Below are 14,925 nucleotides of genomic sequence, written 5' to 3' on the forward strand. Positions count from 1 at the left end.
ATTAAGTATTGTGCATTATGGCGTCTAATTTAATTCTGTTCGATTCATATTTTAATAAACAGGGCTCTGCTGGTTCCCGCAAAATTAAATCACGTTGCGGAACTTCCGCATTGTGATTATTTTGGCGTCGCTGTCCAAACGTTATTACACGTATAGATCGTATGCTAGACCAGGAAGTGACTTTGCATAGCAGCTAGCGAGCTTGCATTGGGGAAGCTTGGAGGATTTCGACCACAGAAAAATCCCATTTTATGGATAGCTATGGTTGGTTATAATTATCGGTAGTTGAGCTAATTCTAAGTAAATTATCGAAACGACAACATTACACGGTGGTTACGTTCATAAAATCACGCCAGCTCGCGTGCTAGCGGAACCTATTTTAGCTAATGTTAGCTGGCTTGCTAGCTGGTCAACATTTAGCTAGATTATTGTTAGCTAACTAGTTAGTTACGCTTGTTAGCTATGGCACGGTGTGACGTTGGAGGTTTTGCTCTAGCAAATTTTGTTACTGCACTGGCAGATTATTTTACTTGTTTCAACCACTTAAAACTAGTTTTTATTTCTTATTTTAGTCGGACCATCTTTGCAGTGTGGAGCTCTCTTTCCTGATTGGATAAAGTGAGAACGAGATACCAGGAAATGTATGTTCTGTTTACTGCAGAGCGGAGGGACTGGGAGACCCATGTTACTGACCAGACGCTCTGTATCAGTGATGGCTGTTTACTGAAGAGCTGAGGGACTGGGAGACCCATGTTACTGACCAGACGCTCTGTATCAGTGATGGCTGTTTACTGAAGAGCTGAGGGACTGGGAGACCCATGTTACTGACCAGACGCTCTGTATCAGTGATGGCTGTTTGAATGTAGAGCTACCGCAGTCTCAGGTCCACGTCCAACAGAACACTGAGCAGCTACTTCCACCGGGCGAACAGACGACTGACGGATAGACTCTGAATTATCACATGAGCAGACACACACACAAAAGCACTGTAACCTTTTCAACCTTTCACTGCGACAATACACAGAAGGTTAACCCTTTCACTGCCACACAACAGCCGGTTAACCCTTTCACTGCCACACTACAGAAGGTTAACCCTTGGTAGTGTGATAGTAAAGGGTTAACCTGTAGTGTGAAAGTGTGGCTTTTTTGTTATTGTTTGTTGTATTCATTGCATGTTCGAAATAAAGACTTCAAATCAAATCAAAGGGTTAAGTGACTTACACACCACACAAGCACACTTATTACACGTACTGCTGCTACAGTACTTACACTGTAGAATATCTTTATTTTTTATATATATTTTATCCATTGTTTTTTTACCCTGTATTATTGTATAGATCGTTGTGTATTGTTGTCTACAAAACTACTACGGTTGAGGAGCCAGGAAAAACAAGCATCTCACGTTTTTTTGTTTTTTTTAATATATGTACTTTTAACCCTTTCACTACCACAGCACAGGTGGTTAACCTGTAGTGTGGTCGTGAAATGGTCAACCTTCTGTAGTGTGGTAGTGAAATGGTCAACCTTCTGTAGTGTGGTAGTGAAAGGGTTAACCTTTTGTAGTGAATGTGTTAACCCTTTGTAGTGTGGTAGTGAAAGGGTTAACCTTCTGTAGTATGGTAGTGAAAGGGTTAACCTTCTGTAGTGTGGTAGTGAAAGGGTTAACCTTTGTGGTAGTGAAGGGGTTAGCCCTTTGTGGTGTGGTAGTGAAAGGGTTAACCTTGTGTAGTGTGGTAGTTAAAGGGTTAACCTTCTGTAGTGTGGTAGTGAAAGGGTTAACCTTCTGTAGTGTGGTAGTGAAAGGTTAAAAAAGCTGTGACAATAAAATAATTGGAATCTGGTTACTTTTTTTTTTTGATCCACTTTTTCTCCCATTTTTCTATATTTTTTTCTCCCATCCCAATTTCGTATCATCCAATTCAACCCTCCCCTGTCACGAACGCTGTTTCTTGCCTCCCACAAGCCGGCTGCAATGTGGACTAAGTCATACATAGCACAAGTCCCCTCCGGTACTTGAGGTAACAGCAGTCGCATCTTTTCACCTGCGCAGCTCGATCTCTCAGTGTCGAGGAGTAACGCGTGGGAGGCTCACGCTGCCCCCGACACTTCCTGATTCTACTGCGCAGGCGCACCAACCGACTTGTAGGAGTCGCTTGTTTACAACGTTCGATCCCCACCCTTCAGTTTCCCTCCCCGTAATACGGCCAATGTGTATTACTGCGGACGACCAGCTAAACTGAAAACAATGTGGAGAGCTGGATTCGAACACGCGAACCCAGCGTCTCCACATTGGTGGCGAGTGCCTTGCCCACTACACCACCTAGCCGCCCCTGAATCTGGTTACTTAATAGTCTTTGTCTAACTGGTTACTTAATAAACGTCTTTGTCTAACTGGTTACTTAATACACGTCTTTGTCTAACTGGTTACTTAATAAACGTCTTTTTTGTCTAACTGGTTACTTAATAAACGTCTTTGTCTAACTGGTTACTTAATAAACGTCTTTGTCTAACTGGTTACTTAATAAACGTCTTTGTCTAACTGGTTACTTAATAAACGTCTTTGTCTAACTGGTTACTTAATAAACGTCTTTGTCTAACTGGTTACTTAATAAAAGTCTTTGTCTAACTGGTTACTTAATAAACGTCTTTGTCTAACTGGTTACTTAATAAACGTCTTTGTCTAACTGGTTACTTAATAAACGTCTTTGTCTAACTGGTTACTTAATAAAAGTCTTTGTCTAACTGGTTACTTAATAAACGTCTTTGTCTAACTGGTTACTTAATAAACGTCTTTGTCTAACTGGTTACTTAATAAACGTCTTTGTCTAACTGGTTACTTAATAAACGTCTTATCTTCCAGATCATGATGTAGGTCCCGGTCCAAGTGGAACCCAGGTGCCGTCCCAAGTGGAGGAAAGGCTGCTCTCAGTTCGAACACAATTTATCAAGAGAGCGTCTGACGATCTTTTGGACACGTTGTTGGGTGAACTTCTGAGACAGGGGGTCATAAACGATGGTGAAATGGAGGCAGCCATGGACACGAGAGACAGGGCGTCCAAAGCACGGTACACCATTGACGAGGTGCGACGAAAGGGAAGAGAAGCCTGTTCAAAGTTTGAAACCATCATTCACGACCAAGACCCTAACCTTTTCAGACAGCTTATGCTAAGCTGAGAGAGGGAGAGAGAGAGGGAGAGGGAGAGGGAGAGACCATATGCCACCTTGTGGCTTTACTTTTTGTATATACAACAAACTTGATTCTTGTACCGGATCTCCTCTCTGGTAAACAAGAATACCCTGAAGACTCTGGCAGGAGCACTCATTCAAGGGTACTACGACTATGCTTGCACCTCATGGTACCAAAGCACCTCAAAGGCGCTAAAAACAAAATTACAAACATCTCAAAACAAACTGGTCAGACTACTGCTTGACCTTACCCCCAGAACCCACCTCACCCCTGCCCACTTTGACAACCTAGGATGGCTTAGAGTAGACGACAGAGTACAGCAACTTGCAATGGGCCTGGTCTACAAGATACACTACACGACCAAGGTACCCATGTACATGTCAAAATACTTCCCAAAGGTCAGTGAAAACCACGATCACAACACCAGAGGGAGCTCCACAAATCATGTTAAACCCAGATTCGGCTCAAACAAGGGACTAAACACATTTCGCAATTATGCCACATCAATGTGGAACGCCCTGCCTAAAGCTGTAAAGGAATGTGAATCACTACCCACTTTCAAAAACACTCTAAAAAAACACCTACAGGAGACTGCCATTCGAAACTGGCCCCTGCAAATGTCCTAACACAACCCCCTCCAATGTACAGTAAATCACCAAGTATGGTCTTGTCAATATTCCAATGTACAGTTTTGCTTGTATAGTTGTACAGTGTCCCCCACTCACCCCTCATACCAACCCCCCCACCCAACCAACTCCAATGTACAGTCCCCCCCACCTACCAAACCTCCTCCAATGTACAGTTTCTACGTCAAATGTATATACTCTTTTTTTTCTGGACTCTTTTCGTATCACAAACAGTACTGTATTTGCAAATCTGGTATGTCATAAATGTATAGATGTAGTACTGTCGATGAATTGAAAATGGGGGACCCTGATGTAAACAAGACAAACGTCTTTCTCTGGTCTGCATCCCCTTAACAATTGTATGTATTGAGCTGTACTGTACTGTACCCATTCTGCAATCTGTTAATAAAGTTTTCAATCAATCAAAAGCAATTATGAACACCGTGAGACCTAATGGAACATAGCACAATTTAAGAAGAAAAAAAAAGTCTTACATTAGAAATAGCAGTTAGCCAAGCCAAGAGTAAGACTTCCTACCGAATCAGCTCCTAGAAAATGACAGAGTATATTGTCTTCCTCTGTCTGTCGATTGTTGCTGAATTGAGATATCAGGCTGATAAAGTTCCAAACTCTTTCACTCTGAGAGATTCTGAAATGATATATTTGTTTACCCTTAGCTGCCAGAGTTGTACCCTTCCTGCTGACTTGTTGTACACAAATTGTGAGTCGCTTTGGATAAAAGTGTTCAGCTAAATGTAAATGTTTCAATAAAAAGTGTATTTTTGCATTCATGTCAGCATGTGGACTGTGTTTCTGAGGCTGTCGGATGGTGTGTGGCCGTCTACCTCTGACTATATCTCCCAGAGAGTGGTGCGCTCAGCTGAGCGTACTACGGGTATTGCACTACCACCCCTGCAGGACTTATATAACAGGAGGTGCAAATCCAGAGTTGACATTGTAAATTGTATATTGCATAGTAGTGTATATAAGAACCAGTTTCTCAGGAACCTACAGTAGCATGTGTAGTAAATTCCCACAGAACTCTACAATAATCTGAGGTTATTGTAGTACAGTACAAATGAGATTGCTTATCTGGAAGGAGGAGAAAGGGATCATATTGATAGAATTGTTGATCTCTTCATCTGACTTAAAGCAGATGAAGAATTAAACGTGTTAGCCAGACAAACCATGAACTATAGTCCAATTCAACATTTATTTGATCAGAGCCAGAGGCCAAGGTGAATAAGACAAAAGATTATCAGAAAACATTAACAGGGCTGTCTGTGTACAGAAATCACAATCAGGTTTGCATTCTCAAACCTCAATATGTACATAAACAGTCACTTGGTAACATAATTTGAACATACATTGACCATACTGCACACATTTATACATGAGTAAATCTGGTTTCAGATATTTAAGGATTATACTAAACTCAAACAACAAATGGTGTTTTCCATGTATTTACTCACATAAAATGCAAACAGCACAGCAGTCTCTCGATGGTGAAGGGGTGGAGCCGCAGACCCCTGGGGTTGGTTTGGTCTGGGCTCCTGAACTACCATTTTGTATCCCCTTATATCCTATAATTTCTAGCCAATAATAGAATACAGTTGGTCCAATCAGGCGTCTTCTGGGGGCGATCTCCTGTGGGGGCTGGCAGCCCCCACCTCTGGGTTTCTCTGTGGGGGGGCCGGCTGCCCTCACCTCCTTGATCTCCTGTGTGTTCCTGTTGGATCTTGTCTCACGGGTGGGGGCTGGCATGATGTCCTCTGGTGGGGTGGTGTGAATACGCTTTGACCCTTTGGGCCATATTACCATACAGTACTAACCTGGTCACAGTAGGTGTGACCTTTGTCTGTTCAACTGTCCCTGCGTCTCGTTCCTCATTTAGCCCTGCAGCCACTTCTGCTAAACAGTTGATTAATAGATCCATGACTCTTCAGCATGTAATCAGCATCTACATACAGTCAGTTTGAGTGAGGGCTTTGTGACCTGTAACTATTCCCCTACATACCATTTGGGTAAGCAGCCTTCTCATGAGAGGGGGTTGGTGTGGAATGTCATTATGACTCTCTAATTATTCACACATATTATTTATGAAATTCAACGTCAATATTTACCACACATGTCTTTTTTTTACCATGCATATCTTGTGTCTTATCTATTTTATTTTTTCTATGCCTATTTTATTATTGTATTTTGCACAATCAATGCGGGCAAGACCACCCACATTTCACTGTATGCCCTGGTATGTATGTGACAAATAAACCTCTTGATTCTTGATTCTCTCTGTGTGTGTGGGGGTCTCTACCTCTGACTAGACCTTTTGGTGTGTGGGGGTCTCTACCTCTGACTAGACCTTTTGGTGTGTGGGGGTCTCTACCTCTGACTAGACCTTTTGGTGTGTGGGGGTCTCTACCTCTGACTAGACCTTTTGGTGTGTGGGGGTCTCTACCTCTGACTAGACCTTTTGGTGTGTGGGGGTCTCTACCTCTGACTAGACCTTTTGGTGTGTGGGGGTCTCTACCTCTGACTAGACCTTTTGGTGTGGGGGGGGGTCCTGGTTTGAAAAGGGCCACCGGTGATGTCATCGGGGGACATCGAATCCTTGTCTTAATTACAGCTCCGTGAAATGTAGAAAGAAGTGACCTTGTCTTTACAGGGAACTGCTGCCTTATCATTTCACTGAGCTGTAATTAACACAAGGATTAAATGTCCCCGATGGCATCACTGGTGGCCATATTCAAACTAATTTGCTCTCAATAACTGTAAATAAACTAAATGAATGTGTGCAAACCGGTTTAGAGTTTTTGGATGTGTGAGATTAGGTGCAAAATAAACCAGTGTTTTCTGGTGAAGTGCCCCTTTTAACATTCCATATATCTCACCATTTTGTTATCAACTATGCGTTGCCTATTGATTAGGGGTGTAAAGGTATCCGTACCGAACCGTACCGTTTCAGTGTGTACCATAGCGAACGGTTGTGTAGTGTACCGAACGAATACAATGGTATATTAACCACTAACGACTGCCCACCGGGGGCTGTTTTTTTCACAATCTAATATAATTATTATTTAAAAAAGAATTTACAACTCGATTATTAATTTCAATATAGAATATTCGTTGACAGCCCTATAGTTACTGCACACACTACATCACCCCTAAGTGGAACATGGAAAGCCAAACGTTCCCTCACTGTACCGAAAACCCGTACCGAACCTCGACTTCAAAACCGAGGTACGTACCGAACCGTGTTGTTTGTGTACCGTTACACCCCTACTATTGATACAAAACCCTAAAGAACACGGTCTTGGAATATTCTAGGGAATATTTTCAGGCTTGAGAATATTCAGTTGACATTGTGCTTATGTCATATATATATATTATTTAATTGGGGACATTGACCCAAGTTAAATATTATTACGGTACAATCATTATCATATACCCAGGTCTTGCTCGAAAAAGAGATCATTGATCTCAAGTGACTACCTGGTAAAATAAAGGTTAAAAAAGAAATATATATATATATATATATATATATATATATATATATATATATGGGGACATTGTATAGGTGGGTTTGTGAATAGAACATTGAAGCTAGCCTAGCTTAGCCGAAATGAATGGAAGCAGATACGGACACACTAGACCAGGGGTGGCCAACCAGTCAGAGACTAGAGCCACAAAAATGACTGTGGTACCACAAAGAGCCACACTATACCAGTGTTTCTCAACCTTTTTTTTCAGTCACGGCACCCTTCATGTGTTTATAGGTCTCACCCTCTGGCCTCTGAAGTTGCTAATGTCTTTTTTATTTGGGCCTCACAGGGTTAAAAGTACCCTGTGAGACCCACGGTTGCAAAATTACAAAATCACTTTTAGCCATTTAAAAAAAGAATGTTTATTTAAAAAATGTTAAAGGGGAACTATTTGACTATTTCTTTCACTATTTGGGCACTTTTACACAATTCCTGTGAGTCTATGGAACACCTAGGTTTTTTTCAAAAAAATTAAATGCATTGTTTTGTATTTCTAATCAAGTACTCAAAAACCGCATTTTTCTACCTCAAGATCTTAAGCCGTTTTGAGGCTGGGCTCCAACCACTGTGTGGCCTGGTGCCAACTGCCACATCAACTGCCACATTATTATGCAGCTGAGAAATCTCTGACATCACAGATATGCACATTTTCAGATGACTCAGTTCAGTGAGGGTGAATATTCAATATTGTGAGAGGAGAATTGGAAGAATGCGCCAATATGAGAATTAGAGACATAGATCCTATTAATATAAGTCCACATAGCTAAGAAACAATGGTAAACACTGAAAAAGGCCATTTATAAGATAGTTCCCCTTTAAGCACATGTATAGTCAATTGGTCCTGTTGTTCAGCCTCACAATGCTATTTGATAGTAATGTGTTTATATGTCCCACCATCTGGCCTCTGAAGTTGCTAATGTCTTTTTAATTTGGGCCTCACAGGGTTAACCTCTTAAGCCCGAGATATACAGTAAAAGTGTATATTTTCAGCATTACGTTTGTTTACCAATTATTTTAACTGTTATTAGTGAAATATAAGATTATAGAAATCTCAGGGCATTGAGTCGGAAACCGGCGCATATTGACAGGAGGAAGTGGCACATCCAAAAGTGAGTGTAGTCTTTTGAATGAAGAGACTCAGGGCTTTCAAATTTCGAAAAACTACCCTACCCAGCTCACACCAGCCCCTGTCAATCATCTGACTTCTGGATTTACTTTTTTATTTCTCTTATTTTTTGGGATTATCTCCTACAAACCTGAACGTTATTGCCATAAAACAGAACGCAGTTAGTTTCTCTACCTTTCTGTGAACGTCTTGCAAAAAACGGTGTTGCAATATGATGAAAAATGGTGGAGAAATTTACATTATAAAAAAGATGGCAGAATTCAGTACTGTATCTACAAAACCTTCTGTTTAATCATCTTCCCTTTATTCATTTGCTTAGATTTTTCAGGTCTGGTAAATTTTTGCATGTTATTCAGTCAATGATAAAAAAAATTTTTTAAATAGAATTGATATTCTCCTTTGGTTCATTACAATTTACTCAAGCCTAGTAACAGACACACTATTTCTGACACTGATCCATATATGTCCCTAGATTCAGATACCAAGAACATGCAAATGGCCATTTAAATTTTTTTGAAATGTTTATTCTACGTCCTTATGGAATGAGTGAAAAAAAAAAGATTTTTTTTTTTTTTTTTTTTTTTTTTTTTATGGATGGAAGAGCCGCACATTGACGGGCAAAGAGCCCCATGCGGCTCGAGAGCCACGGGTTGGCCACCCCTGCACTAGCCAATAACACCTCTCCCCCTGAGTTTTAAGCTAGGCTAGCTGGTCCGTATCAGCTTCCATTCATTTGTGCTGAGCTAGGCTAGCTTGTGGCCCGATAGCTTTCCGCTGAACATCCCTCTTTTTAGGGAACACAAACCAAAAGGGAACTGTGGGTAGTTTTGTTACTGCTCGGATCGAAACAGAACGATATAGAATGTTAGACACTGGAAAAGAGTTCAAACAATATTTATGCATTTATTGAACAATCAGCTATAATAATTACATTAATCATCGGGTGGTCCATGGATGACAACAGGCTTTTCTGACAGCAGTGCAGGGCAGCAGAGTGGAAACGAAGCGTCCCCTCCTTCTGCTCCATGGTCTGATCTACTCGTCTGACCGAGGGGCGTCTTCGCTCGCTGACCATCCAATATGAGACACCTGTGCGTTTTCCCATACGATCCAGTTCGGACGACAGGGTTCTCAAGGATGTGTGGAGTCACGTAACAAAAGAGATGCACAGGTGTCCGACCTGGGACTGAGCAGGCAGCCACCAGGATGAAAGGGCCTCTTTAACCTTTGACCTTTGACTGACCAGGCAGCTGCCAGTCAGGAGGATGAAAGGGCCTCTTTAACCTTTGACTGACCAGCCACCAGTCAGGAGGATGAAAGGGCCTCTTTAACCTTTGACCTGGGACTGACCAGGCAGCCACCAGTCAGGAGGATGAAAGGGCCTCTTTAACCTTTGACCTTTGACTGAGCAGGCAGCCACCAGGCAGGAGGATGAAAGGGCCTCTTTAACCTTTGACCTGGGACTGACCAGGCAGCCACCAGTCAGGAGGATGAAAGGGCCTTCTTAACCTTTGACCTTTGACTGACCAGGCAACCACCAGTCAGGAGGATGAAAGGGCCTCTTTAACCTCTGACCTTTGAATGACCAGGCACCAGTCAGGGTTAGGGTTACTCTGGAGAAGACAGTCAGCCCATTGCCCATGATGTTGGCCTGTTCCTTTAACACAATGGTGAGCTTTGTGACAAACAATAAACCAAAAGAAATCCCCTTTGAGGAACTTTAACTTGATTAATAGGGAGGATGGACTTCACATGTGCATTAGGCTATTTCACAAGCAAAAAGCATCTATAACAAAGATGATAAGTATGAACAATGAACCATGTATATTGTATCATATCAGACTGTCAGGGTCCCCACTCTCTTTGAGAATGTCCCGGAAGCATTGTGTCATAAAGACAATACTGGGCCGACCCTTTTGGCTTGGCGGCTTGTAAAAGCATGAATGAATATGTGATTAAAAGAATCCATAAATGCAACACCTTTTTCCCAGTTGGTTTGTCTGTTCATCTATAAATACACCATACAAGCAGTTTGTCTGTTCATCTATAAATACACCATACAAGCAGTTTGTCTGTTCATCTATAAATACACCATACAAGCGGTTTGTCTGTTCATCTATAAATACACCATACAAGCAGCTTGTCTGTTCATCTATAAATACACCATACAAGCAGTTTGTCTGTTCATCTATAAATACACCATACAAGCGGTTTGTCTGTTCATCTATAAATACACCATACAATCGGTTTGTCTGTTCATCTATAAATACACCATACAAGCAGTTTGTCTGTTCATCTATAAATACACCATACAAGCAGCGTGTCTGTTCATCTATAAATAAACCATACAAGCAGTTTGTCTGTTCATCTATAAATAAACCATACAAGCAGATTGTCTGTTCATCTATAAATACACTATACAAGCAGTTTGTCTGTTCATCTATAAATACACCATACAAGCGGCTTGTCTGTTCATCTATAAATACACCATACAAGCGGTTTGTCTGTTCATCTATAAATACACCATACAAGCGGTTTGTCTGTTCATCTATAAATACACCATACAAGCAGCGTGTCTGTTCATCTATAAATACACCATACAAGCGGTTTGTCTGTTCATCTATAAATACACCATACAAGCAGTTTGTCTGTTCATCTATAAATACACCATACAAGCGGTTTGTCTGTTCATCTATAAATACACCATACAAGCGGTGTATCTGTTCATCTATAAATACATCATACAAGCAGTTTGTCTGTTCATCTATAAATACACCATACAAGCAGTTTGTCTGTTCATCTATAAATACACCATACAAGCAGTTTGTCTGTTCATCTATAAATACACCATACAAGCGGTTTGTCTGTTCATCTATAAATACACCATACAAGCAGTTTGTCTGTTCATCTATAAATACACCATACAAGCAGTTTGTCTGTTCATCTATAAATACACCATACAAGCGGTTTGTCTGTTCATCTATAAATACACCATACAAGCGGTTTGTCTGTTCATCTATAAATACACCATACAAGCAGTTTGTCTGTTCATCTATAAATACACCATACAAGCGGTTTGTCTGTTCATCTATAAATACACCATACAAGCAGTTTGTCTGTTCATCTATAAATACACCATACAAGCAGTTTGTCTGTTCATCTATAAATACACCATACAAGCAGTTTGTCTGTTCATCTATAAATACACCATACAAGCAGTTTGTCTGTTCATCTATAAATACACCATACAAGCAGTTTGTCTGTTCATCTATAAATACACCATACAAGCAGCGTGTTCTTCAAACGGGGTCGTCGTCTTGATCTTACTCCACGATCCAGGACAGCACATGCTCACAAACATCATTTACTCTACGATCAGTATTGACACATTTAACCCCGTTGTAATTCCTCCTTTTTCAACAATGCAGGGTTCCTGATGAAGTGTCTCACATTCATTCCAGGTGACTTCTCCCTCACTGCTGACTGTACAATAAGGTCCTCTTGCCTCCTCTTGTCGTGACCAGCACTGCTATGCTTTTCTTTAGTATTTCAAACAATGTACATGGCCAAGTTGAGCGGTGCTGCTATAATCCTATACCACTACTAGGATATTTGATAATTTTACTACATTTTCCAGGTTTTCCATGACTGGTAATCTAGTCTCTGAATTCCCAGGTTTTCCAGGACGAGTGGGAACCCTGGACCACGAGGTGCAGTGTTGATGCAAAATAACAGACACATTACCAGTATGATATACAACATATCCCTTTATTGTTGATACTGGTACCACCACTCTCCCATTCCAGGAAAAATAATACATCATGAAAAACATAATGATTGTATTTATTTATTTTTAAATCTGCCACCAAATCATAATTTGTGATCTTTCTTCATCGTCTCTCTGTACGGCTGGAGGCTAAAGGGACAATGACAATATTTTACAGGCAAACTGAGCATTAAAAACCCCAGTCGTTCTCCCATTGGTCAGGCCGGTTAGGGGCGGTTTGTAGTGAGTTGGTACAAGCGCCACTGTTGCTATGGAACGAGACAGAAATGCATCTTCAATAACAACAACAACCAGAAGTTTCAAAACAACATTCTGCCTGACTCCTGACTGTTACAAACACATACCGGTATCAAACAGGTGATGGACCCTAAACAGAAAACCCTTGGGATTCCAGTCGTGTGTTTTAATACGACCTCTTGTACTGGAAACACCGGAAGGATCCACAGGATCCAGCCTATTCCGTTATGCCATCTTTTGACCAACAGGGGGCCCCGTTACCAACTGCTGTTTATCCACTACCTCTTGTGTAGCGATGGGACTAACGGAACGTCACCACGGCGACCATACTGACTCCATTTCACATCGTGGTTTTACCCACTTAATATACACTGTATACCGGGTTAATAAATACATCTCCTTTAATACTTTAAAACTGTACATATTTTGTTGACCCTTTTTTACATTGTCTAAATTTACCTGAAGACCAAATTTACCTGAAGACCAAAGTTAACAAGAACAAACATCTTTGCTCTACACAAGTACGCCAAATCCGCCCACAAAGCTTTTTCCAATATAAAAAGAACAACCAGAGTTGAAAAGCAGAACTCGTGGTGAAAGCGTAGACAGTGAAGTTATACCTCCAGTATGGTAACGTCTACAACCCCCACTGCGACGGAAAGCAAGCGCACCCGATCCCAAAGGAGTAACCTCCTCCAGCAGTACATTTTCAAATAAAACAGAAGAATCATCATAATATCTACCTGCATTTTTTACAAGGTTTGCCTTTTCACCAAATATATATTGTATAGGAAAAAAAAAAAAATAGTAATTGCTCAAAATAATTACACAAAATACAAATTTCAGCCAGTTATTATGTAAAGCATAAACAGACTTGAAGTGTGGCTCTGTGTGCAGTTCAGGAACCTTCGTTCTGCATCTAAAAGAGGGTCTGAGGGGGGTCTAGCAAAGGCTCTTAGGGTGCTTTCACACCAGAGCTGTTTGGTCCGGACTATCGGACCAGAATTCGATAGTCCGCTTTTTTGGGGTGGTGTGAATGCGCAGTCGAACTCTGGTGCGGACCAAACACGCAAACTCTGGTCCGCCAAAAAACATAGGTCTCGGTTCGCTTCATCGCACCAAACGCGGACCAAATAATAGGAAGTCACCTGATAAACTGTGCATCTTGGGTAGAAGGAAGAAAAAAACACTGCGGCGCGCCGCGCGCGGCATTCACTGCAAAACAAGCACACTGTAAACATGTCTCGTGGACAGACTTGGGCGAATGATGAAGTGAAAGCCCTGATCGACATATGGGCAGAAGACCAAATAAAACAGCTGCTTGTGGGCACTCACAAAAACAACGAGGTGTACAAGTTGTTTGGCGAGAGGATGGCGGTAATGGGTTATAATCGAACGATGGATCAATGCCACGTCTCTTCTACTATCACGCTTCTTGCGGCTGTTTGTGTTTTCGCGGATTTCACTTCCTGAAGGGGAGGGATTTCCACTCTCCATTGTGTCCAATAGACGAGCACCCTTTTCGACCGTGTGACATTGTTCAGAAAGTTTGGTGCGCTTGACAAATTGCAATGTGAATGCAGACAAACCAAATGACGAATGCAACAATGTTGCAACTTCACCACCAGAACCGCACAGAGTCCACCAAAACTATATGTGAAAGCGCCCTAAACTACCTTCACCAGAAAAGTGGCCAATAGCGTTATCGGGAACGGCTCATTTTGCCAGGAAGTGGTTTAACCGCTGCCGTCGTTTGTCCTGGAAGCATCGTGTCATAAGAAGACAAAACTCGGCTGGTCCTTTTGGCTTGACGGCATGGCATGTAAAAACATTAATAAATACGTGATTCAAATAAACCATAGATAAATGCTAAAAGTATCACTGCAAAACCTTTTTCCCCAGTTGCAGTTTGTCGATCTGTTCATCTATAGATACACCATTTTACCAAAAGCGCAGCGAGCGTCCGCTCAGGGTTCCTTGTTGCCGACGCGTCGCTCTTATACGTGACGAGGCGGTGGGCACAACTTGACCTTTCTAAATGTGTTGACGTCAGCATATACAGTAGGAAGAGAGAGCTGACAGTATAGGTGCTGGGAACAGAGAGGAGCTGACAGTATAGATGCTGGGAACAGAGAAACCAGTAGGAGCTGACAGTATAGGTGCCCTGCCCTTCAAGGTGTTAACATTTGAATCTGTACAAATTCTAAATAACAATTTACTTTGAATTGCCATACTTGGTTTGAATGACTTATATGTTATAGAAAGTGGAGTATACACACACAGTAAATTTCGCAGAGTAGATTTTACTCAAACTGAGTACATTTTACTCAAACTGAGTAACATTTTAGTAAGTTTGAGTAGTAGTAGTTGAGTAGTTTGAGTAAAATGTACTCTGTGAAATTTACTCTGTGAAATTTACT

The 14,925-nt window shown here is 41.4% G+C and overlaps 1 protein-coding gene across 1 annotated transcript in view; it reads left to right on the forward strand.

Moving 5' to 3' along the window:
* Window positions 1-3,021: 3,021 nt before the first annotated feature.
* The window catches only part of LOC311232772 (caspase-8-like), a gene marked incomplete at its 5' end in the record, with an annotated part of 19,830 nt that continues 7,926 nt past the window's right edge, over window positions 3,022-14,925 (forward strand). Inside the window, one exon of the mRNA XM_084338351.1 lies at window positions 3,022-3,065. Coding sequence (XP_084194477.1) covers window positions 3,022-3,065 — 44 coding nt within the window. The remainder of the gene's footprint in view (window positions 3,066-14,925) is intronic.

The sequence above is a fragment of the Notolepis coatsorum genome (assembly GCF_963971535.1).
Source record: "Notolepis coatsorum genome assembly, contig: SUPER_7_unloc_7, whole genome shotgun sequence".
NCBI lineage: Eukaryota > Metazoa > Chordata > Actinopteri > Aulopiformes > Paralepididae > Notolepis > Notolepis coatsorum.